The sequence below is a fragment of the Rhipicephalus microplus genome, chromosome X (genome assembly GCF_043290135.1).
Source record: "Rhipicephalus microplus isolate Deutch F79 chromosome X, USDA_Rmic, whole genome shotgun sequence".
Taxonomy (NCBI): Eukaryota; Metazoa; Arthropoda; class Arachnida; order Ixodida; family Ixodidae; genus Rhipicephalus; species Rhipicephalus microplus.
This window is the reverse complement of record NC_134710.1, coordinates 389,057,790-389,083,575: the sequence shown is the minus strand read 5'-3', so window position 1 is coordinate 389,083,575 and position 25,786 is coordinate 389,057,790. Positions and strand designations below refer to the sequence as shown.

Genomic DNA, 25,786 nt, shown 5'->3' with positions numbered 1-25,786 from the left:
GCACCAATGAGCACAACTGCCTCGTCAAACTGGCACACGCTGCAGCACGCATAAGTTTGAGTATCATACTACTCTTCCCTCTTTCATGTGAAGCACCACTCCGACTTGGAGTTAAGGCCTCGTCGTTCATTGCACCTCGTCTTTTTTTATTTGTTTGTTTGCTAGCCATTTTCTTATTGTATTAGCAGGCTGGACGACGACTAGGTCATGAGCTTTTGTATTTTTATTGAGCCAACAAACTTTTGAAAAACATGTCTTCTAGAATTTTGATTCCAAAAGCACATCCAAACAACATAAACAAACAAAAGGGAATGGCCAACAAGAAACCAAGCACTGCGCAACCCTGCCATTGACATTTCTTCCCACCTTTCTCAAACACTGAGGCACTACTCAACAACATAATGCTACGTGAAGCCATATCCTTCAGGAAAGAACATCACATAAAATCTGAGATGGCACAAGCATTTGTGTCATTGTTAAATGTTCACTACACTGGTAAAAAAAAAGCAAGGTCTTACAAAAAAAACTATGCACCTTTGGCTTCGTTTGGTGCATTACAATAAGAACAAAGACAACAAAAAAGGAATTTGTAAGAAATATGCATCATCAATGCAGCTTGTCTAATCAGCTCAACACACATTTCAATAGGTTTTTCCAAGAAGCACAAAGTTAAAAAAAAATGTCAGCTAGATTCTAAATGAGCCCCGAGCTGCAACAGCAATTAGACACGCACATCTGTACGAGTCGTAGTGTTAGATTGTAATTATACCAACCAGATCAGTCGGTAACTAATAAGGTGGCCGCATCTGTGAATACATATAAAAGCAATTTAATTTTGGAAGACCATCACTAGACAGTGCAACTGGTCGACAAACACAAAGGACCGACTAAGCCCACAAATCAGAAAGAAACCAATATTTTCACACTCTCCCTTCACTCTCCCCTAGAAACTTTATTAAAGACTGAGCAATACAAAGTTGAAGTTATCGAGGTGAACCTACCTGAAGGATTGATAAGAGCTGCAGCGCGAGCACCTTCGTGCTCGCGCTGAAGCCCATGAATTCTAACCATGGATTCATGTATTCACCATGGATTCTAACCAACTAGCCCAAATAGCCGTTCTTCTGAAGGATTGGAACACAAGTCCCACTCCTTTTTAGTTCTGATCCCAATGCAAACCTTTAAAAGGAATATGGTTCCTGTGGTACCATAGCAAGAAGTGGTAAAAAAAGTAAAAGATGTTGCACCCAATCTTTAAAAAATATCTGTCATCTAGCCCTACAGGAAATGAGAGAAGGCAATCTTCCACAGGCTGCAACTGCAGGCTTTTGTTTCGTTGGTGAGATAATTAAAAAAAAACAACACTCATTGAGTGCATGCTATACTGCTCTCTGCAGGTAAATATACGAGAAAATGCAATTTCAGCTAAAAAGAAAAATCAAGTCACATTGCTGCTAGCCCATAATTACTTACCTGGGCACCACATTTTCACACACCAAAGAAACTGGGCACCACATTTTCACACACCAAAGAAACAAAACAGAAAAAAATTGTGCGCCCACTTGCTTGTCGTGCTCGCCAAAGGAAACAAAAAGAATGCATCAAGGCAATTCAGCCACCATTTGACACTGGTGGCACTCCGTACTGGAGCAATATGAAAAATACAAAGAGGTGGTGCACTTGGCCGAGACGAGTCAAAGAAATAGCTTGGCACTTGTTGGTCGGACTAGATGTCCATTGCAAACTGTGGTTCGTCACCCGATCCTTCTAGAAAGAAAGCCAAAAAATGCCAGCTTGTCAAAGTATCGTGCAGTTGTCTAAACTATGCTTCATAATAGTCGTGCACACTTCCAGCTCATGCTACATGTTTCAACTAAATGGCACAAGACAAAACATCTCTGCACACGATGAGTATTTGGAGAAGAAGAAAACTAATAGTTCACCTCTTGAAAGAATTGGGGAGACTGGATTTTGAGTGAAATGTATAAAATCCAGAGGATACTATCGCATTCCACATTGAAATTGCTTTGTTGTAACATTAAAAGAGATATACCTCATTTGACCGCAAAGTTAACGGGCACACTTCACGCACTGAAGTTTAAGAAGTGTGGAAAGACCGAGTGGTTGAAAGCAATGACAAAACGGAAACGTTAAGAACGAGTTGCTACATTGAAGTCGAGGGCGCAATAAGCGGCAGCCCAACTGCGAAAAATGTTATTACTATACACACTCGTCACTCATTTGCATGAGGGAGTGGGTAATGTCACATACGATTTACGGTAAGAACGATTATCAATGATTCGCCCACTTGTCATGATTCATTTCATGAAGATGCGTAAAACTTTTTTTTTTGTATCCAAAAGGAAGGCACTCACTTCTGGCCCTTTCAAGAATTGCACTGCTGCAAGACACTTTATTCCACTTGAAATTATTTCTAAAATCAAGAACTCTTGCTACAGTATGTGCAGTTATTTCAAAGTTTTTTACTGTACATATTTTCATTTTTGGTAAACACCTGGTATATCTAATCAATCAAAAGTATATTTTTTTTGTTTTCCCTCAAGCATGTCTACTTTTGGCTATGATCAAGTTGTCTACCTTATAGCTGGTTTTTCAGATTTTCTAGCCAAATATTGTCCTTTCAACATGCAGTGCACTTGTCTTTTCATTGCCGAATTTCCAAGCATTTTACATTAATGACACTGGTGCCAATTTACATATCGTACGTGCGAGTTGGAAGAGAAGTCTGCGGAGAGATAAAATAAAAGCAAAAAACAAGGTGCAAAATAAGTGTGGTAAAAGCAGCTAACCAGGCTTGGCACCCTTGATTGGAGATGACAAAGCACCATTCTCTGTGGGCTTCATGGGAGATCCACTGGCCTTGGAGACATCTGGGCTGCTGGAAAGGGTCACCCCAGGGATCACAGGCAAGTTTTTGGGTGGCGTTTGGGCCAATGGAGAGTGGCGCATCTGCATAAGGAAGCTCCGGTCATAGACGATGCGTGAGCCTGCACCACAGAGAAGGGGAAGGACTATTACTTGCAGAAAAAGCCCCGTGTCACAGCAGGAGATCTGTGTCAATAATAATTGTTGGGGTTTTACATCCCACAACCGTTGTATGGTTATGAGACACTGTAGCACAGGGCTCCTGAAATTTTTGTTATCTGGTGCTTTTTAATGTGAACCTAAATTTTCAAAACACAGGCCTTCAGCACTTCACTTCCATCGAAATGCAGCCGCCACAGCCGTAATACGATCCTGCGCCCTTCGGGTCAGCAGTAGAGCCCATAACCACTACCGTAAAATTCCAAGCAAGCCCCCCCACCCCCCCACCCCCTTTTCCCGCCGCCGCCGCTCACAGTGAAGAATACCTGACAAGATTCAGAGCGTGGGCTCGGGTCATAGATCACAATCTAACATGGTGGCAGAAGAGCAGTTAGAAATAATTATTGCGCACCCATGCTTTTAATGCAATGCTTTATTAAATGCATTCACTATTTCCATTCATCCTCGTCAGGAGAATAAAAAAAAATTGGGGGACCCTTAAGCTTTGCCTTTAATAATTGAACACAATAGCGAAATCCGGCCCCTAGTCCACCCTTCAATTGCCAAGTTCATACTTATTCATATGTTTTGTTACATACACACAAACACGCGCACAGATTGGTCCAGCGCGCGCTATTATCGCAAAATGGGCTCGTTTTCGTCGTGACACCTGTCGAACAAAATGCATTGAAGGGGCTCTGGAACACTTTCTCAAGTAACCATGGAATGAATTCACTAGAAGAGCTTATTGCCTCCTGATTCAATGCCGCAAAAATTTTAAGAATCCGTCCAGTGCGAGTGGAATTACAAAGGTTTGTCGCATGCTGTAATTACACTATCTCTTCTCTCGTCCCGACGAAAGCAAGCGCTGGAAGCCTCCCCAGGATTCTGTATCACGAGCAGGAGGTGCGCTTTCCCGCATTGTGGGGGCGAGGCCCTGCGTCACTCTACAGGACTGGAGATCAAAACGATAATAACTCCTCTCCCTTTCTGATTTTCTCATTGCTTTCACGGTTTCAAGTAGCAACTGTACGAACCTTTCTTCTGCCGGAGCAACTGTATGAACCTTTCTTCTGCCGGAGTTACAGTTTCGTAGTTTCAATAGTGGGGGTTTCCCAGTTTATTAAAAAAGAATGCACAATGCCTATGGGCGCTGCTCTCGGAAATATCGGCTGTTTTACCGCACTTGAATCGCTACCGTGGAGACGTGCTTGAAGATATCCAATTGCTTTCTGGGATTCAGGTACTGGCATATGTCTAGTTCATGATGGTATAGAGCTATTTGAATCACGTGGTAAAAAAAAGTTCCCTAGCCAGTTTTGTTCAGAGTGTGACAGCCATCAAGCCCTCGTAGCTCCATCTAGCGTTGAGATGGTGTACTCTACGGTGCCACGTAAAAATTAAAATAGGGTACACGTGAAAAAAAGAGGATTCCTATGGAAGGCACTTTTATGACCCCGCAAAACAATATTTAGGGCTCGTTGAGGTAAAGATCGACAGTATAGCACATCAATAGGGTATTGTTAAAAGGACGAAATGCATGCTTCCGAGCATTCAGTGTACCACACAGACCGCTCAATTTACAGCACATTCTCGAGTTTTACCGGTTACATGGTAGTTACAGTTATCAACTAATTAGCTAATTAGTGCTAATTACCTGATGCATCTCAGGTCAGGCTTTGAAATTGCGAGTAATATTCACCGGGTGCGATATTACGGACGGTAGTATGAACTCGCCGTCCGCGCCGCTTAAATTTGGCATACCTCAGGGATCCGTCCTCGGGCCTGTTTTCTTTTCAGTTTATATCAATAATGCCACCAGTGATATTCCAGCAAATCTAAAGCTTTTTTGCAGATGCCTGCATGCTTTAAAGTAGTTAACGCTTGCAGCGACGAGGTTCTTTTAAATAACTCTATTGGTGCACAAAATGACAAATAACCTTTAACGCGAGAAAAACTGTGACGATAATCATAACCCGCAAAAAGATCCATTAAAATTACAATAAACCTAAGCAATCTATTCTTGTCCTTAGTCTCGCAGTACACGCACTTTGGTCTTGTCATCACATCCGATTTAAGATGGAATGAACATGTCTCTTATACTGAGAAAAAGGCCTTAAAAATACTAGGCTGCCAAAGCTGGGCACTCGCTAAGGCATGCGGTGAACTTAAATGACTGCATGTGAAACGTACATAATACCAATACTAGAATATTCATCGGCTGTCTGGGACCCACACACGCAACCTAACACAGATAAACTTGAATCAATACAGCGAAAAGCTGTAAAATTCATATTCAATGCCTAAAAGTAACACATATCCGTCAGTTCTACTGGAAAGCGCTAAACTAGAAACCCTGGAATGGAGACGTTATCGCGAAATAACGAAGCTATTCTATCTCATATAATAAGCTGACAATACAACTAATTATATCGAACCAATTTCGCGCCACGAATTTCATGCTTTTAATCTTAAAAAAGTGACTGAGCCCCTATATACAGGTACCCTTTTTTTTTTCGCACAAGCAGAGAGTGGAACAATTTGCCACCAGAGATTCTTGAAAGTGTCGATCTCAACTAGTTTCTTCATGCGTTAGTTGTTTCACATGGCTCATAACTACACCTTCATATATATTATAGTGCGCTTCATTTTAATACCCATCTTGATCAGACTGACTGCTTGAGGTTCAATGCCTCGCTTCTGCACGACTCTTTAACGCTTCGATTCTGCTATGTCTCGCTTCTTAATATTGCCAACTTTATTTTTGCTACAGTTGGTATTCGAGTTCTTTTTACTTTTTACCCAAACAACATAACCTAGTGGGCACTGTTTTTATAGTTTTTGTTGTGTTTAGTGTATTATGGCCATTCTTGGGATTGTGAACCGTATTTTATGTCGCTTCTATTTTTTTGCATTTTGAATCATCGCCCTTTCATTCAACACTATCTATACTGCTGTACCTCCTACACATTGTTGCGTTCTCTGCGCCACACACCCCTGCCCAAAGTCCGGCACTAGACTGGCAGTTTTTCTCTGAAATAAATAACAAATCTATAAATAAATAAATCTACTCCCTCTTTTTTATTATGCAACTCTCCAATTTAATGATAGAAATAAAAAAATATCAAGGGAAGTAAGTAAACGAAAGAGAGATATAACGCTGAAAGGAGGGGAAGTTGATTTCTTAGGAACAAATAACCCTATTTGCACTGTGTTATTTGCCCTCTGTCTGCCCCAGTCCGGTGCTGGAGGTCGTGGCGGAGCACGTTGATTCAAGTGGCAGGCTGTGCACTCTGCAGCTATCTTGATGCCCTTGCCGATTCCCGGCCACCACATGTAGCTGCGGGCGCACTTCATTGTGATCACGCCTCGATCTCCGGCATGAATGAGAGCCATTGCTCATTGTTAAAGTGGGCCATGAATGACAACTCGTGATCCCAATTCGATACAACCACGATGACAGTTGAACTCCGTTGCCCTCTAGTAAAAAGTGTTGAAGTTCTCATTCTTGGAAGTTTTGAACTCTGCCCTCCATCAGGGCATTGTACAGCTTGAACAATGTCGGGTCATCTTGCGTGGCCATTATGACTTCATCGGCTGTTAGTGGGGGGCCATAGTAGCGCTTCGAACATGAGCACGCAGCCAACTTGAGGTGTATCCTCAATGGTTTCGCTAAGGGGTAAGCGGCTCAGTGTGTCGGTGTTTCCGAGCTTGTTTCCAAGACAGTACACGACGTCGTAGTCTTATGCTGACATCTTAATGCACCATCGGTTTAAACGAGGAGAAAGTGTCTGTGGAATCTGCTTCTGGGGCCCTAGGATACTCGGGAGTCGCATGTCTGCCCGCTATGTATTGATAAAAATGCGTGGCTCCATAGACGACGGCCAGTCCTTCCTGATAAACCTGAGAATAATTCAGCTCCGCAGGGGTTAGCGTTAGCATGCGGGAAGTGAACACTATCATAGGGTTTTCCGGTTTGGTTTTAGTTTTGTTCCACCCCAAAATGTTTTGTTCCGCTTCCATTCCAGAGAGAAAATAAAAAAGTTCCCCAATGGTTTGTAACGGTTTTTATTTTCTGCAAAACATTTAAGTTAAATTAACTATGAAAACATAATATTTCCCCTTTAAGAACCCGGGACTGGACTAAAATAAATTGCCACGTTTCTAAGGGAAGCGCAAGTAGCTTTACCGTGCATTCATAACCAAATAACGCAAACCTGTGCCCTACCGTATTTAATTATCTGAAAAGTGAATTAGAAATATTCTTAACAGGCTCAATGTTTTTTTTGGGAATAGTGCGAGCTTGATCTCAGCAGCCTGTTGTCGAGGGTATTCTTTTATATGCGCGACCACTGTTCTGATCAAGCAAGCTTCAGGGCGGCCTGTGCGAAAGGCATACGAAAGCCCCCTTGAATTAATACAAACGTCTATGGAGGAGGGGGAGGAGGAATAAACTTTATTATAAAAAACCAGCAGGTTTAGGTGGCTGGGCCTAGGCCTCCCATGAGGGGACGTCAAGGGCTTGCCTCGACGCAGCCTCACAGGCGTGCTGGGTCGCCCAGGTTTGGTCGTCAAGAGCGGAGCTCTGCAGAGCCTCATGGTTGCCACTTTTTTTTTCATTTTCCACAATATTTGGACACATCTTTACTTAGGGATACCTGCCCTATAGATACGAACTGACTCTGTGCCCTCAGTTATGCAGAATATCGCTCACATTGCATGACCTCAGTTGTTCCGCATCACCAAGTTTTCCCGTGAAATGAAAAATGATAAAAATATTTCGTTTCTGCTCCGGAATGAAATAATCAATGACATTCCAGTTACGTTTTTGTTCCGGTCAATTTTTTTTTTTTTTTTCGTTTTCGTTCAGTTGCGACACTGGGCTATCGCTGCTTCTCTGCCTTGATCGTTAATCTGGGAAAACACTGCACCGACATTGTAGCGTGAAGTGTCACACGCCAGAAGCAAAGGCCAGTGTCTCGTCGTGGTGACTGGGCCTCACACTGTCATGCCAAGGCACGTCCTTGCAGGGATGCACACTTGGACTTCTGCGACACGAGGGAGCAAGGGCTGACCGGCCTCTGATCGCAAGAATATTGCACTATGCTCCTCAGGAGGTCTTTTCAGGACAACGACGACTTGCGCTGTACGATATACAAAAATTCCTGGTATTTTCTTCTTGTATTCCAGCGAAGGTATCGAAAAAAAGAATGACATTCTGAAGCATCTCCATGCGAAATCAAATAAACGGAATGCTGCTGCCGATGCCTTGAAGCTGGCGAAACAACTTGAAGTTGCTGTGCATGAGAAAGCCATCCATGTTTATAGAAAACTCGATCTGGAGTATTGGAACGAAGGTCTCATACAAGAAAGTCGCATGAAGAGGCCTCACTGCGCCCAGGAAATAGAGCAAAAGGTTACATCATCATTCGACATCAAAGACATGAATGCCGCTGAACTGCGGACAGAACTACTGGCAAATGATAGTTCTACCAGAATGAAATCAGTGTCAAAACTGCACCAGATGCTTCACAAGAATAGGACAGCAGCGCGATACTTGTGAACGAAACAGTGACTAGGAATGCCGCTGTCTCCTGGGATAATCACTTGACCAGTGACTACACGTGGGCGATCATAGCTGAGTGTCTTCTTTCGAAAAAAAATTCTAGTTTCCTGACAAATGTACATTCTCACTTCACGTGGTGTCCAATTGTTCCAATTTCTTGAAAGCTTTTATAATAAATTTCTGTAACATAGCCTAGGCTTTTGTAAACACAAGTAATGTTCATAAGGCTTTCATCATATTGTTGCTGCCTTAAGCGTTTAGTTCAAAATGGTTCATATTTATTTATTGGTTTCTTTTTATTTGTTGGCTGTGCCAGCAGTGTACCCAGAAACTTCTTTCAAGTTGAGGCTTTACCGTTCCTTAAGCATGCTGGTGCACCTCTTTGTATGTGTACATGTACACAAACACCCCCTCCCCCCCCCCCCCCCATCACCCCACCACTGCCTACGCCAGGGGTCTGTGCGATTTTTGCCGCTGATGCGAGTTCCGACACCAATAAGGCACCCAAATTGAGCACTCCTATGGTTTTATGCTTGAAAGAACTGAAAGAAGTTACTGCAGAGGTAATGTTTGGTCGGTGATGGGCTCTATCTCAAAGAGAAAATTGTTGCTGAGGCTTAGTAAAGAAAATAAATGAAAGTACTTGTGAATACTTTATTTTTTTCTTTTGTTTGAATGTATAAGTACATTTATTACTGAATACTGTGCTTAAACATGTACCTACCTTGTGTTATGATTTTGGCATTTGAATCTGTTTATAGGTATAATTTGTAAATTTGTGACCGCCACACTGTTATATTTGTATCGGGATATGTATATAGATTGCGCACATTTTGTGGCGGCTGTCGTGTTCGATTTTTCGCGCATTCATTTCAAATGTGTGCACAATGAATGTCGAACAATCTGTGTTTGTTAGGCACATTGGGGAAATAGATTATAATACAGTTTCACTACACAATTTTTTATAACAAAGGAGCTGCATTGTATTTTGCATGTGCATTTATTTACTATAGAAGACAGCTCTATCGAGCCTATCACTCCACACAAGTACTTTACCTTATCAGTGGAAGGTAGGGGACGTAGTTCCACTTCTCAAATCAGGTAACAAAAGCTTAATGACCAACTATTGCCCCATTTCTCTTACCAGCACGTGCTTTTAACTATTATATAATACTTCGTAATCAGAAGCATCCTCAACTTTCTTGAAGATAACACCTTCTTTTCGCCTTCACAACACGGTTTTTAGGAAATCATAATCATGCGAGACTCAACTCGTACCTTTTACTGATCTAATTCTTGACCGTTTTCATCCGCTGACTGCATTTTGCAAAAGCATTCGATAGTGTGTCATAAACTTCTCATCCACAAGTTACGGAACTTAAATCTTGACATTAACCTATTAAAATGGGTCGGATGCTTTCTTGCTAATCGCTTATAATATGTTACCACTAACGGCTACGATTCATAAATATGCCATGTTGGCTCAGGAGTGCCCGAAGAGTTGGTCCTCGGTCCTTTGTTGTTTCTAATACATATTATTGACCTACCTTCTCAAGTAACTTCTAATATCCACCTTTTTGCTGATGATTGCGATACTTTTATAGAAATTAATTCAGATGACTATTGTAATCGCCTCACTCCTATTTAAATATAGTATCTAACTGGTGCAGCTTTTGGCTAATGGAACTAAGTATTAACAAATGTAACGTTAGGCATGTATTTAAGTCACCTAACTCTTCTCTGGTATACTACTTAAACAATCACATCAAATTTTACTTGGACAACAGATATCAATTACAAAATTAACAATGCTAACCGCACCCTTGGCTCCCTCAGGTGAAACTTTTTTGATGCTGCTGACTTTTTAAAACTATTACACTATAAAACATTAATACGTCCAAAATTGACATCATCCTCATAAGTCTGGGAACTTCATGACACTAAACACATTAAAGCATTAGAACTAGTTCAGAATAACGTAGCTTGTTTTATTCTTTCTACTTATAACAGAACTGCCAGCGTAACAGCCATAAAACTAGCCTATCAGTTTCATCTCTTGCAGCCCGGTGTAAAATCTCCAGTTTATCATTGTTTCATAGAATATTTCACCACACAACATTGCATGTCATGTTCATTCATAATACGCACTATGTATCATGTCGCATCGATCATTCTAATAAGGTTCATGTTCCTTTTAGGAGCACCAACACGTTTTGTCAATTATGCATTTCTCGCACGCCATTGCAGTGGAACCACCTTCCCAAAAATGTTTTATGTAGTAGTGATATTTAATCTTAAGCAGTATTGCTTACTAGATTGTCATTTATTTTCCTGCATATCGTGTATGTTTGTTTTTATCGCGTATTGTATTCATTGTATAACTTACCTTGATTTAATACTTTGTCATGGTATATTTACTTTTTACTCTGAATTGCACATTTATGCTTTACTTATGCTGTACAAACTACTGATTGTAACCTGTAACCTACACCCCTTTTAACGCCTTGTTTGGTCTTGACAGTACAATAAATGAAATGAAAATCACCAATGGAAATATTTCACTTATTCCAGAATATTTTTCGTACTATCTAGGACTCAATCCGTACTGAAAATTGGGCTAGCTAGATTTGATACAAGGAGGAAAGTAAAAACCGCACAAAGAGGAGGTTACAGGAAAAGTACTATTGACGCAAGCACTGCATTTCTTACTATAGACTCATTCATATTGTTCCACAAGTCCCTCTATTTGCGCTGTTTTATACCTTCTACCTCACAGGTGGTCTCACAAGGCAATGAGCAATGTCGGTCATAATGAGCAATGTCACAGGACTTGAACAATGTCGGTACAAGAGGCAGTCAACAGCATTTTCACGCTGAGTGTTGACAGCTGTGATGTCCCGTGTAAACTAAGAATTTTACTAAGCTCACAGTGCTCAAGAAGCTGCATCAGGGACTTGATATGCGCACTTTAATGACATTGCTTTGATAAATTCATTACGAGTATTCACATTGAAAACTTTTCAGTGCAAGCGGGACGGAGCACAAAAAAGGAACTACACAACAGAGGCACTGCCCATCGTCTGAAGTTTTATTGAAGTAACATTCAAATTCAATTCATTAGGCTTACGTAACGCACATTCTAAAAGGCAAATGGACGGCTCAGATATCCAAACATCTCCCGCATCTTTTATGAAGTGCACTTCCGCGAGTTTCCGTGCCCTTCTATCACTAGGTTTGTGCATAATGACAGTATTGTCAAAGAACCGCCCTGTTCGTCACCTCTTAAACGTGAGAATTACATATTACCACTGGTTTTGGTTCCCTGCTTGCCAAATTCATTCTCTTAATATTCTGTTGTTCTTTTAATCAAGAAAGCACCCTACAATCATATTGCCAGTAATATGATATGGCTCAATTGGTGCTTGTGCTCTGGTATTGTAATCCATGTTTTTTTTTGTTTTTTTTTCGTCACCTTATTTCACTTCGTGCTATAGACAAGACAACAAGCTTCGCAAGCTACAAAAATGTTTCTGACATTACAGAGAAATTTTACTGAGGCTCCCATTATAATACTTTTCCAGCATCACACCAGGCATTGCACGTGATTACGCACAGCCACCAATATGAAGAGCATACGTGTGCCTTATTTAGAATTTTGCACATATTTATCTACCCAATGTGCTACCCAGCATTTATTTACTTAATATAGTGCGTTAGTGATTTCTACTTTCAAAAACACAAATCGAAGGGCCACCACAGCGCTAAGAATCGCACTCTTCGTTAAAAGTCTAGTTTCCGGAACAGTCTCTCTCAGGGAGACCATCTCAACGACCGCCATATTGTATGTACAGTCGCACCACCTATAGGTTGTAAATGTTACGAATAGGTTACAGCGTTACATGGCATGTTCAGTGCGTTTCACATCTACAATGTACAAATTTGAATTGAGTAGATTTAATCTACTCAATTTAAGTTTGTACTACCAGCAACATTGCAAACAGCAGCAATTCAGTCAGTGAATATGGAAAACTTGCTGCACCTACATGTAGCATAGCAGTCCACTGCGCCAATGTGCCACCAGCACCGAGAGTGGCAACTTGCAGCCACTTTCAGTCAGTTATGCACACTTTCTATGCAAGTGCACAAAAGTAACTAGTTTGATGAAAAAAGCAGGCTTCCAGAAAGGTAACAGTATGGTTCATGATTCTTTTGGGGCCCAAAACAAACAGAAAAGAATTAAGTTTACGGAATCAATCATGTTTTCAATAAGACGTAATAAGGTGGAAAAAGAGCAAGAGCATACTGAGAAGATTGCTGGATCTATTGACTGCCTTGCACCAATGAATTGAGGACTGAAGACTCAAGCTCATTTTTCGTTCGGCCCCTCTGTTCTTTCAGCACGGTATATATATTAGTTAACTTGTATAAAGACTAAATTGACAGTGAACTAGAAATAGCCTGTACTTAATAAACATGCCCAAAGGATCACTTGCTTCATGCCGCATACACTAATCCAGTGTTCCTACCCGTTTCTGAAGCACACTCACGGCGGAAAACTGAAAAACCTTGTTCTAGGTGCTTAAATCTGTAAAACTGTAAGACCATATGCTCCTAAAAATAACACATTCAGGTACTCCTTTTTTGTAAGAACCATTGAAGACTGGAATTCACTGCCTTCCGACTGCGTGCACGCTCCGACTTCTTCTGGTTTTGACCTCTGTGTTAGGAACCTTATGTAACACTCTCCTGCTAGGATGGTGAAAAACTGTCTGCAGTATTCCTTAAATAAATAAATAAATAAATTCCTGTGGTTATTGGCAGTTTACGACACAGCAATTGATAGGCGGCATTGCGAAGCACCGCTAGCAACCTGACGCTGCTCTGCTCAAGGCTGCTGCACAGAGTGTGCCAATTCCTTTCGTTCACTCCCACACCACGGCGCCACAAGCTCAGTGCATGTTCCCTATACGACCTGGTTCAATAAGCACTAGCACTTCCTACTTGCTTACTGCCTTGAGAGCAAGAAATTGAGAAATTGGCATAGCTTAGTGTCACCTCCATATGTCAGCAAAATGAAGTGGCGGTCACTCGGACTCGCTGAAGAAGTATCTTTTCAGGGATGGAACAGTGTTGGTACATGGATTTGGGAACAATCCTGAGAGCAGGCAAAATTGCCTTTTGTAGCAGGCTTAGCGCATACAGAAAAGCCTTTTCGAGCAAGTTTGGAGCAATCAGAGAGAAGGTTCAGATCAGATGTGGGCTCGTTTCATATGACTTGTGAAGCAAGACATCGAATTCCTCATTTTTTCACACACCAAGCTAAATTGTGCAATATCCTTATTATTGCAATAGAAATTATGTGGATACTATTGTTAGGTTTTCGACCCTGCTGTAATGTCCCATGTAAAAGTAAAAATTGACAACACATCCCTGCGCATTGTGTGTTTTACCTGCGGGTAAAAGCATCCATGCGGGGCAATGAATGCGGCTGAAGCCAACGTTACTAGATTAGGTTCAGATTACAAACTGCCCCGCGTTGCGCGGAACCACCACCGATTCTGCTTCGACTGGCGCTGCAGTCGCACCAGAATCCCACCCGCGCTTAGTCGCCTGCCTGGTCTCCGTTATTACTGCATGTATTCTTTCTTCGGTTGCCATGTGTTCAGAACCTTTCCGGAGCTGGTGTGATGACTGCTAATCCAATGAAGTGTTTTGTGTTCATCTAAGCCGACAAAGTCATGCCGACGTGCTGTGTACCCGGTTGTACGAGCGGATACCGAACCGACACAAGCCGGTCGGTCTGCCGCTCCGAGCGACATGAAACAACGTTCGGCGTGGAACCGGGCCATACCCCGCGCCGACAAGGACATCACAACCAAGTCCAGAGTATGTTATTCGCATTATCACGACCAGGACATTCTGAAAACGTATGTGCACCTGATAAATGGAGAAACTGTTGAAATCCGAAGTCCTAAGTGGTGTCTCACCGACGGTGCGCTGCAGAAATTCTTCTTTATTCATATTTATCAAAGCCAGCTGAGAAAAAACGAAAATGAGAAAGCAATGGGGTCACTATAGCCTTGAAACTGCATCACCGCAATCTAAACAAGCTTCTTGCAGCACAACTCCTGCTGATGCCATGGAAGACGATATGCCCGAGCTGTCCGCGCCATCGTTCAACGAAATAGAATGTGCAGAGCTGCCACCATCAGGGCAGAATGTCACCGCGGAGAATGACAGCAGTAAATTTGTGGCATTTTTCACACTGAAGTTCAAGTGCAAGGTGCTTTAAGTCAAGAAATGTGTTGTTACCGGCAGTCGCAGAGTGGCAACCGCAAGTGAAAGCGGCCGTGAGGCGAAGGCTTTCATGAGCATGAACATGGGTCTATGCGTGACCTTAGTGACTATGTCAGCAATGTGCACAAGTTTCAGGCATGCTCCGGATACGATGTACAAGGCAACAGCTGCATTTCATTCAGATGCCAGGTACTTTCCAAGTAGCCAGTGTGTTCATTCTGCTGTACTATAATAAAAAAACACGCTTTTGAAAAGATCTCGAAAGCAAAAAAAAAAAGGCATGCCTGGCGACAAAAAAAAAAAGTGAAGAATCTGCCAAAAAAAAAAGCAATTAGGACCGCAGCTTCAAGAATGTCATTCGTGAAGAAGCACAACCTTTAAATTCATCCTGAATCGCTAGCGAGAGCATTGGGCAAGATTTGCCCGCCGAGTTAGCACAAAGCAACATTTACATTAAAGGGGGGGGGGGGGGGGTGCTCACGAGCACGGAAGCCACCGTCGTTAGTTGCGAGGCGAATGTGTTTCTGTGCGAATCGTTTGTATTCATCGTATTCGGCGAATACACTTGTATTCGGCGTAGTCAAGGGAGTTTGGGGGAGGGTTTAAACCATGCTCTGAAAATTTTCAATTATTGCTTGCGCATATATGCGCACACACATACAAACACAGGCATGAACATGGATTATGGTTGAACGGGTTCAATCCCCCTCACGAAAAACTTTCTGACTATGCCCCTGCTTTGTATAGAAATAAAAATTTTAAATGTTGTTCAAATGACTGTCGTCATAACCTTAGACGAATTGCGAAAAAAGCAGGTCATGTGGGAAAGCAGTGAACAACGTTACTAAAAGGTAGCGAAACCACACACACCAATGTGAAACGCCTGATATTTCAGGAGCTTTGGACTCAAGACTGTAGAGCATGCCATGTTCACATGTTTTGAAGCAAGCACAGAAGAAGCGCCAGTGGCCGAGATATGTTGCAGCGATGTATTTAATGTTTCCTACACAGTTAAATGTACATAAACGCGCACATTGGGCGCCCGATCACAGCCTTGATAGCCTTGCGAGCGGCGAGGGTGGATCTCGATGAAACGCTCTCGCCACCTGTCGGCCAAACTGATAAAAAAGACACTAGCAAAGCAAGGTGCCGGTGGAGAGTTTGTAAACTGAACCTAGTCCACTAACGTTAACGTTGGCTGAAGCTGGGATTAAACGAGCTGGCCCGTCTCGGTTGCCTGATGGCACATACGATGACGTCCCCCCACTCGGGAAGCCTCTCATCGAAGAAAAAAAAAACTCCCATCTTGACCGAGCACGAAAAGCCACGAAAGGGGGTGCACGCTCCATATCGATGGTGCATGCATTCTCAACAGTCATCATCCGGCAGCTATCGTACACATTGATGTGCTCTGCTCTCATCGCGAAGAGACTGCGTGACAAAAGTTGCTCTCCTTGGCCTGGCCGTGTTCTCTTACAACAGCGTCTTCTAGAGCTACATGAAATCAGATCTGAAATAGTAAGATGCCAGCCTTACTTTATATAACATTGCTATTCCTTACGGTCCAACTGCAACTTCTCTATCTATGTACAGCCGGCCGCACTTTTAAAACCTAAAAGCGCAGGCGTGAACCGCCCAATCCATAAAGCGGGATTTACATGAGGTAGAAATACAAGGGGGATAAAGGCAGAGCCTAGGGACATCAACAGGCGAGGATAAGTCCACCCAATTGTCTCTCACTCACATGGACGAGGCAAACGGTGGGGGAGATCAGTGTGGCCAGAGCCTCCACCAAATAATAAGGCGGGCGCACTGAAGAATTCTTTGACCCCCCAGCTATAGATATCGGCAAGCTTTCGTCTTGGAGAGGTGGGGTTCAAAGCCGCATTGTGTCTTGACTGGAGAAGGAGGAAAGTGCTGGTGTTTTTTGGGTGTTTTGGTGAAGAAAGTGCTATGGAAGTGCCCATTCTGCACACCCCCCCCCCACCCCTTCCGCTTTGCTGCTCTTAGAAACTTTCTTGTTTACCTCTCTTTTTGTGTGTGTGTGTGGAATGCAGACATGGCATTGCCCTTGGGTTGACTCGCCACCGCAAGCTTTTCTTTTTTGCAAAAACGAACTCGCCCACAACGACATTCCAGGCAGCGTCATTAACGACCTTTCTTAGTTTTTTTTTCAACTACGAAACTGCTCACAGCCACTCAGACTCCTCCAATACTACTATTGAGTCTGTAGATCGGAATTTCCGTATCTTTAGATGTCGATTGGCTTTCTGTGAACGAAGAAATTATGCTATCATAGCATTTCTCTCATGAGAACAACCGAGAACAGAAGAGATCTAGCCTATTAATATTTTACAATTATCTGCACAAGCGTTTCATTATAATTTCGAAACACAAGTTAACAAAAGACCACTTCTGTCTTCACTAAGCGGCCCCGCCGCGGTGGTCTAGTGGCTAAGGTACTCTGCTGCTGACCCGCAGGTCGCGGGTTCGCATCCCGGCTGCAGCAGCTGCATTTCCGATGGAGGCGGAAATGTTGTGGACCCGTGTGCTCAGATTTGGGTGCACTTTAAAGAACCCCAGGTGGTCGAAATTTCTGGAGCCCTCCACTACGGTGTCTCTAATAATCATATGGTGGTTTTGGGATGTTAAACTCCACATATCAATCAATGTCTTCACTAAGCGAACTCAGCCTAACATTCTGCTGCATCAGTGCAGCCGATAAAGTAAAATGTGAAACATGTCAAGTTTCTGAAAATAAAAAGCAGCTCTCGGATTCTATGGCTGCCAATATTTTAAGCGTCTAATCTTGAATAAAAAGGCCCGTTGAAAAATTTTTGTTATAAAGTAAGACATCTTCATAAGGCTGAATAAGCAGAACAGCAGCAGTAACAACAACAAAAGCGGGCAATGTCACCCCTTATGTAATGCCGCTCCTAGAAAGGGGGGCCTTTAAGGTAATAAACTGAACTGAACTGAATTCTTATCAGAATAACCACTTTAAAACAAAACTAAATATCACTCCATAGGAATGGTAGCACTCCCATCATCTGCTTGACTATCGTCTCCCACACACCACTCTTTAGGTTAGTTTTACATTGTCATCACAAGAGATGTCCCACAAGCGAGGATATTCTTCCACGAGAACAGAGGAAAAAAGTTGCTTTATCGTTCATTTTCGCCATCACGGTGCACACAAGTCCGGAGCGTAATGTGGAACAGCTGCCGCGTTCTGCAAGCACTGCAGGAGAGAGGGCTACACTGTGGCCAGAGACCGCGACATCCCCCGCTGCACAATGATCGTTTGACCGGTCAGAGAAACGATCCCCACCTCCCCCGAGGAGCTGCGAAGAGGTCGCATGGACACACTAGCCCCTGACGTCGTTGTCACGTGATGCGCCATTCTCGCCTCTCCTCCGGGGATTTCTCCCTCGTGTGAATCCCGCTTAAAGGAGCACTGACATCAAATTTCAAAATCGAGATGGGCCCATCATTCGATCGCTTGGTATGCATAGGTCTTCTTGGCCAAATTTAAACGGCATCTGTCGCACGGAAGTTATTTTAATTCGATATCAAATAGCATACAAACGCTAAGAAGAAGAAACGGAAAATAGACTGCCTTGCGACATCGACACTAGTGCTAGGTTTTCGGTGTGATACATTCCACAAATACCATCCTGAGTGACGGTGCCCTAGTGGCGATGACGTGTACCATCCTAGTGTTCTTATTGTGGCGCCGAAGCGCAGAAACGTACTCGCTCGTCACGTCTAGTCTTTGTCGCACAGATTTGAATGATTTCGGGAAATAATCAATATAATAACCACCTTTAGAAGAACGCCGAAATAAAAGAGCATGATTAAACGTGAGCTTGTCGATCAGCATGTCAGGGCATTGTAGTGAGTTGCAGTCGTCTCATTCGAAGCACGGAAAAAGCGCAATGAGGGTGTCTTTTCATATCACATATGTGTTACACATCAACACGACCACAAGCTTTGATCAAAAGCGGAACAGCGTATAGTCAGATATCATCGCAAACAAGTAACACGCAGGTGTCGTTAAATTTTAGTTCATTTGTAGACTTTGCGTCCACGTACGACTGGTGCAAATTCCTCGGCAAATTGATATGCGACAGTTATTTTAACAAAGCCAGGTATTTCGTGAAGTCTAATCAGAGTACTTGCGAGTTTGTGTTGTCACCTGGACCACTATTTTGCAACAATACCTTCTACTCAATTCTGTACACCTTATCCACCACTTATGGCCAGTTTATGTGACTGATAAACTGGGTGGGCAGTCGCTACGACCACTGACAAAGAGCAAAAAACATTGGCATCATAAAAGCCATTGCTACAGAACTGCAACCCTTGAAATGAAAAACAGTGTGTTCAAAGCAAACCACATATTCAAATATGCGCATATGCCAGGAAACATGCCTTGTGAAAAATGAAACAATAAAGAAGCAAACACTGCCTACACTCCCCACAGTGCAAGTGCTCACTAAGTCTTCTGAGACATCTTAATACTCATTGAGCACAAATAATTGTATTATTAGTTTTCTCAATTTTTACAGCAGGGTACTATTATTGTTCGGTAAGAAATTGTCAAGAATGCTCACAGCATATTTGCCCTTCACTTTTTTTATTAACAGCACCATAGCTCTACATGAGAAGGAACTAAATGTTACACAATGCAGAATGTAGCCACACTTTAGCTGCTCCCTTTAAACCGAAGCTACATTTACTTCAGACCCAACAAGCCCTAGACAGCTGTACAACCTGAAGTCCTGCATTTTTTGCTATTCTGCATTGCAAACCCCATGAGTGGTACAAAACCGACAAGCAACCACATATATATGCTTGAAACAGCTGTGCGTAAAAAGCTAGAGGGTCTCTGTGCAGCCTCCCTGAGCAAACAAGTTCAGCTGTTTTACTATCACAACAACACGAACAAAATCATATGTGCCAATTTGACTATTTAAAATCACTATATATATAGCATTGTAGGTAAAAAAGAGCTACATAGACCAGCCATTTTTCCAGCAGTTCTACCGCTAACCGCAATCAAATGCTGCCATGTGGATCACCTCCCGTGTCATTGCATAATTACACAGCAGCTGGTGCTAGGCTTGCTTACATTCCCTGCTTCTGTATATGCAATCAACAAGAGTTCTTTATGCTCCAATATCGAATTCTCTCATACTCACTTGAATGCCACATTGACCTACATATGTGACCAATTCATAAACACGCATTCAAGCTTAGCAGTGACAGCCAGACAAAAGGCTAAAAATGCTTTATTATAACGTCCAGTTAGGCTGAAGCCTACACGGAGCAAGAGACCTTGAAATTTAAGTTGCTTTAGATTAATCTACGCCAGCAATAAATGCAAGCTACCTTGATGCATCGCACAACGCATCACTTGAATTGCCTGCCACCTGCAACAACAAGTTGCAATTCGACCAGCTAGTTGGCTGGTCGAATTTCTAATTTCACATATTCTGGCAACATGTGCATACAAAAACAAAGCTGATGCCAGAAGGAAAAACGCGTCGTACAAAAAAAGAACGATGGTCTCCTGCTACATGGCCCCACTGAACAGCCTCAGCTGGCGTAGGGCCAGATGTCTATCAGCTGAACACAACTCGACCGGGCAGGAGCTATTGGTCGAAATTTTCCGCTAGCGCTACACAGCCTCATTTTAAAGAAGAGATACCGAGCAACAAAAAAAAAAAAAAGGCCACTGCTCGGCCTCGAAGAACTGCTTGGTGTACTGACACACGGGGAGCCGAACGTTTACAGCGGCCTTTTATAATTTTATTTTTCCTTACTCGTCATTAACAGGAGCATAGATCGCGCCTAGCTCGGCCGCGGTGGCCTTGACATTGTTTCCTTCGTTTGTGGCGCGCCGAAAATGAACTAATATATAAATAAGAAACGCTAACGCTAAGTCGCGTTTTATTTTTCCACCACTGCTATGGATAAGCCCGCCTGCTGCACTCTTTTTAGCCGCATTTCACTCGTTATCGGAGTGCAGAGTTTTGCACTGCTTGCAATTTGCGCAAACAGCAAGGTTTTGAGACGTCGCCGAACCACGGGTGCCACGGGCCCACGCGAGATATATAAGCGGTATCAGAGGAAAACATGTTCGAAGCGTAAAAAATCAAGGACTGAATGACGGACACATTAAGCGCTCGCATTGAACCACTCTTCAGTTCGCCATGGCGCGTTGATGACAGCTTTACGCTTCCGTGACCGCACGGTTTAGCCCCAGATGCCTAGCGCAAGTAATTACATAACCCTAGCCGTACACAGCCAGATGGGGCGAAAGCAGGCTGCAACCTGCGACTTATGGGCGAGGTCTGCTAGACTGAACGCATGGGGGACACGAATTGAACACGCACAAGAGCCCGCGAAGTTGCGACACAGGCTGTTTTTTTTGTCGCCTCGGTCGCAACCACGCAGGAATGAGTGCCAGGCCACGGTGGAAGCAAGCAGCACGAGGCGTTCGCATTCGCGAGTGTGTGATGAAACCGTATCATGAACGCCTTAAATGAAAAACGGAGCACGTACTATAAGCACGGGGTTGCGAAAACTCGTACTGGCCGCGCTTACGTATAACATGGTCGGCCGCCCCTGCTTAGAGACATACTCGAAAAAGAAAAGAAGTAACCCACGCCGTACCAACCAACTAATAGAAGAAAATTGAAAGCGCGAAATGAAACAGGTGACGGTGACTCACAGGCACGCACACTCGGAAACGACTGCATTCGAAACGCCCGACAAATATTTCGGCGTTAGTTTGCATTTCACGAGCACAAACCGAGTGCCAAGAGAATACGAAGAGAGAGGAATTGCCAGAGAAAAATGGATTGGTGAAAATGTCGAGCCGATCTCGCAAGCGCAACGCGAGGGACGCCTTTCGTGGCATGACCTTCAAACTTACGGGAGATGGAACCGCGCGGCACGAGACGGCACTGACGGCAGTGCGACCACGTGCTCTCTCCACGGCTTGCTTTGAAAACGAGTCTCGAACTTATTGACGACTCCGAATAGAGGCACACCACTGTGCTCGGTGCGTCATGAACTCGTCGTGCAAATACACAACACTTAGTGGATATAAGAGCAGCGGTAATGATTCCAAATTAGAGCACCTCACGGATATTTAGTAGTCTATATTAGGAAATAAACAAACAAAAGTGTGCCAGTTATATTGCGTCGAAGTGGAGCAACACGACCAGGTTCAAAACACGCAATGACAGCGCGAAACTGCATTCGCCCAGTTCATACGCTACTCGTGGTGCAAATCCCGAAGATATCGAAGAAGAGAAAAAGAAGCTTTGCTGCAAGGAGAGTAAAGTTACCTCCCGGAGTGGTGGAGAATATGGTGCCCCCGGGCGTCGAGCTGTAGTCTTGAGGCAGCTGACTCGCATCGTTGATGACAATCCGCCGAGTCGGTATGCTGCGGCTAGTGGTCACTTTGTGCTCGGGAGAGTGTGCAGACATGACTACAGCAGCACGTTCGTGCAGGTCCCGGACGAAAATGGTCACGTTGCTCAGTGAGGTCGACAAGGTCCAACGTTCGCGTGCGGTGCGTCGCAAGCCCGTTCTCCACGAGCGCCCACTCCGAGCAAGGTGTTCTCCGTGTGTTCTGCGGAGCAAGTGGGGCTCTTCGCTTTGGCTACCCCCGGGCTGCCAGAGCCACCCAGAGCGCGCTCGTTTTTCTCGGGCTTCTCGGGCTGTACCTACGTACCCTCCCCCCCGCGGCGCACTTCCGGTTGGCGTTCGTTTTTCTCGGGTTGGACGGTTCTGGTAGAGTGTACTAGATGTTTTGAGTGGCGTGACCGCGCCTCGCCGCCTGATCCTTCCGCGTTGCCCGCAGCAGCGGCGCTGCAGTCGAATAGTACTGAGAGCCGCGTGCAGAAACTGTGGTGCACTTCGGCTCCTCCGTCGCGCTTTCTTGATGCATATTTCTTTGTACCTGCCCATCACTCATGTCTAGCACATGATGTCATAGCCCTTGACGTATAACACGCCAATCTACTGTATTTGAGCTTCATAAAATCCCTTGTGAGAGATCGAAAATAATTCAGAAAGGGTGCGTATTATACTAATTCCTTCCCTCCTAACTCTTTCTTTGTTGGTTAGTCGTCTACAATATTCAAAATAATTGAGCCGGTTTATTGGAAGTTAGCTGTGCTCAGAAAGCCGTGAGATTAAAAACAAATACTGTGTCACACGCACACAGAACCAGAAAGCCATTAGTAACGAGTGGAGAGGAAGGGAATCTGAACCCCCTACACCACGAAATGTTCTCGTAATTTAACTTTTCAGGGTATACTAAAATATTTACACGCATTCACAGTGACTGCCAATTGCCAAAGTTAGGCGTTGTGCTGCACACCCCACCCCCTAAAAAAAAAAGAAATCCTGGGTAGCCCTGCGCCAATACTTTATAGTTGGTGAAGCTGAATATAGCGTGTCTCTACAAATGGGCACTGTAGATTTCACCTTTTCGACAGTATGAGGTCTCGAAACTAGTTCAAGTCTAATGTAGTCGGACGAGAAATGCACCGCCTAAAAACATTATATATATATATATATATATATATATATATATATATATATATGTATGTATGTGTGTGTGTTGTGTGTGTGTGTGTGTGTGTGTGTGTGTGTTTACTGTGTACATATACAAGTTAAATTTCTCAAAACGAGATAGATGTACCACTGCCTGCCTACACTTTCGAAACTTAATCATAGAACTACGCTTAATACAAAACATCGTCATAAATTTGAATGGCGTTACGCCAATAGAATATTTGGAAAGCCGCACAATTTAAGCTGTCGATACAAATTGAGAACTGGTTACAATGAACTTACACAGATTACCAGACGAACTATATATACAATACGAACTTTTTATTATGTTTTTGTGTTGTTTTAATATGCTTATTATGTAACAGGCCTTTCATAACGCAATAATTATTATCTTCCGCAGAACATGCATGATAAAACTGAGTCGTAATCGATATAAATGTTATGACAACGTTACTTATACTCGGGTCTCTCGAGAAACAATCGAGCGAATGTAGGCTCATACGAGGAACACTAGCTGTGCTGTGGATATTGTAGAGACTGCTGACAAAATGAGCGTATGATTTGATCGCAGTTTTGACACTTTTCCGCTCTTTGTAGTTCGCCAGTAGGCACTCATGATGTAGCGCAGCTCAAAGCGCTGTTTGAATGAGAAGCTAGGCGGATCCATGCGAATTCCGATCGACTTTTTTTTTTTTTTGGGGGGGGGGGGGGGGGTCGGCAGGCTCTTGAAACAGTGAACGTATCGACACAATTTCAGCGTACCTACATATTCACTCGTGCACCATGGTGCTTAGTAGGTGTGCATACACTGATAAGTGCTCATAAACGCATTAAACGCGCTAAAAACGACCAATTACACGCTTTGGCAGGCTACGGCGCACGCGCTCCCAATGCAGACGCTCCTGAGATCTTCAGAATGAATGAATGGATGGATGGATGGATGGATGGATGGATGGATATGGCTGTACCCTTTATATCGGGTGGCGGCTAACACCACCTAGCCGTAATACTTAGTGAACTAAAACCTAGATATATCTTTTTTTTTCCCTTAAAATAGGGAAGTTGGGGACAGGTACTTTGCAGTGAAGGATTTAATTTTCACTCGTGCCTTGACTTTAGCCACCAATCAGATAACCTCCTTCTAGTTAATTCTACCCACTTAAAGTCTATTTTGCCCTCCCTGTCCCTAAACCACAGTGCTTTGAAGAACTGTGCGCCATCATCCTGAACTATACGGTGAAGCCCTTTACAGAACATTATAACGTGTTCGGCAGTTTCCTCCTCCTCTCCACACGCACTGCATACCGTGTCTACCCCTTCGTATTTGGCCCGATATGTTTTGGTTCGCAATACTCCCGTCCTGGCCTGAAACAGTAGAGAACTACCCCGAGTATTATCATAGATCCTTTCCTTGGCAATATCCTGCTTAAAAGTTCGATAGATCTCTAGTGCGGACTTCTTAATCATGCCACTTCTCCACATATTGGTCTCCGTTTCCTTCACCTTCTTATTAACCAGTAGCTCTTTATGGTTTGGCCCCCTGCTCTTTGCTAAACATTTACTCGTCAATTTTCTGGTTCGCTTCCTCCATTTTGTATCGGCATTCTTCATGTACAAGTAGCTGAAAACCTTCCTAGCCCAACGCTCTTCCCCCATTTCTCTCAATCGCTTCTCAAATTTTATCTTGCTGCTAGCTTTCCTGGCCTCAAATGATGTCCATCCCATATCACCTTGTACTCCCTGATTTGGTGTATTCCCGCGAGCTCCTAAAGCAAGGCTACCTATTCCACGTTGCTTAATTTCTAATCTTGCTTGAACTTCCGATCTCATGCACAAGACCACATTGCCGAACGTCAGACCAGGAACCATGACCCATTTCCATATTCCTCTCACAACATCATACCTATTGTAATTCCACAGTGCCCTGTTTTTCATTACCACTGCATTCCTGTTACCTTTAGTTGTCACGTATATTTCGCGTTCCCTTAGGTACTCGGCCCCATTGCTTATCCATACGCCCAGATATTTGTATTTATTTGTTATCTCTAACGTGACCTCCTGTATTCTAAGCTCACTACCTTCATTGTCATTAAAAATCATGACTGCTGATTTTTCCTTACTGAATCTGAAATCTAACCTATCTCCCTCATTACCGCAGATGTCCATAAATGTCTGCAAATCTTCCTTGTTGTCGACAATTAGCACTGTATCATCTGCGTACATCAATGCTGGTAGTGCCTGTTCAATGAGTTTTCCTTTTTTGACGAAAGAGAGGTTGAA

The 25,786-nt window shown here is 43.4% G+C and overlaps 1 protein-coding gene across 2 annotated transcripts; it reads right to left on the bottom strand.

Annotated features, from left to right (window-relative positions):
* Positions 1-208: 208 nt before the first annotated feature.
* Thor (eukaryotic translation initiation factor 4E binding protein thor) lies at positions 209-22,666 on the bottom strand. 2 transcript variants are annotated; one of them, XM_037413327.2, is made up of 3 exons: positions 22,270-22,666; positions 2,811-3,008; positions 209-1,767 (listed from the first exon to the last, which is right to left on the bottom strand). In XM_037413327.2, the coding sequence occupies exons 1-3, from the start codon at positions 22,409-22,411 to the stop codon at positions 1,727-1,729; spliced, it is 381 nt and encodes a 126-aa protein (XP_037269224.1). In that variant the 5' UTR covers positions 22,412-22,666; the 3' UTR covers positions 209-1,726. The 2 variants fall into 2 exon arrangements, with proteins under 2 accessions (XP_037269224.1, XP_037269225.1); XM_037413328.2 differs by having other exon boundaries at positions 209-1,764.
* Positions 22,667-25,786: the final 3,120 nt, after the last annotated feature.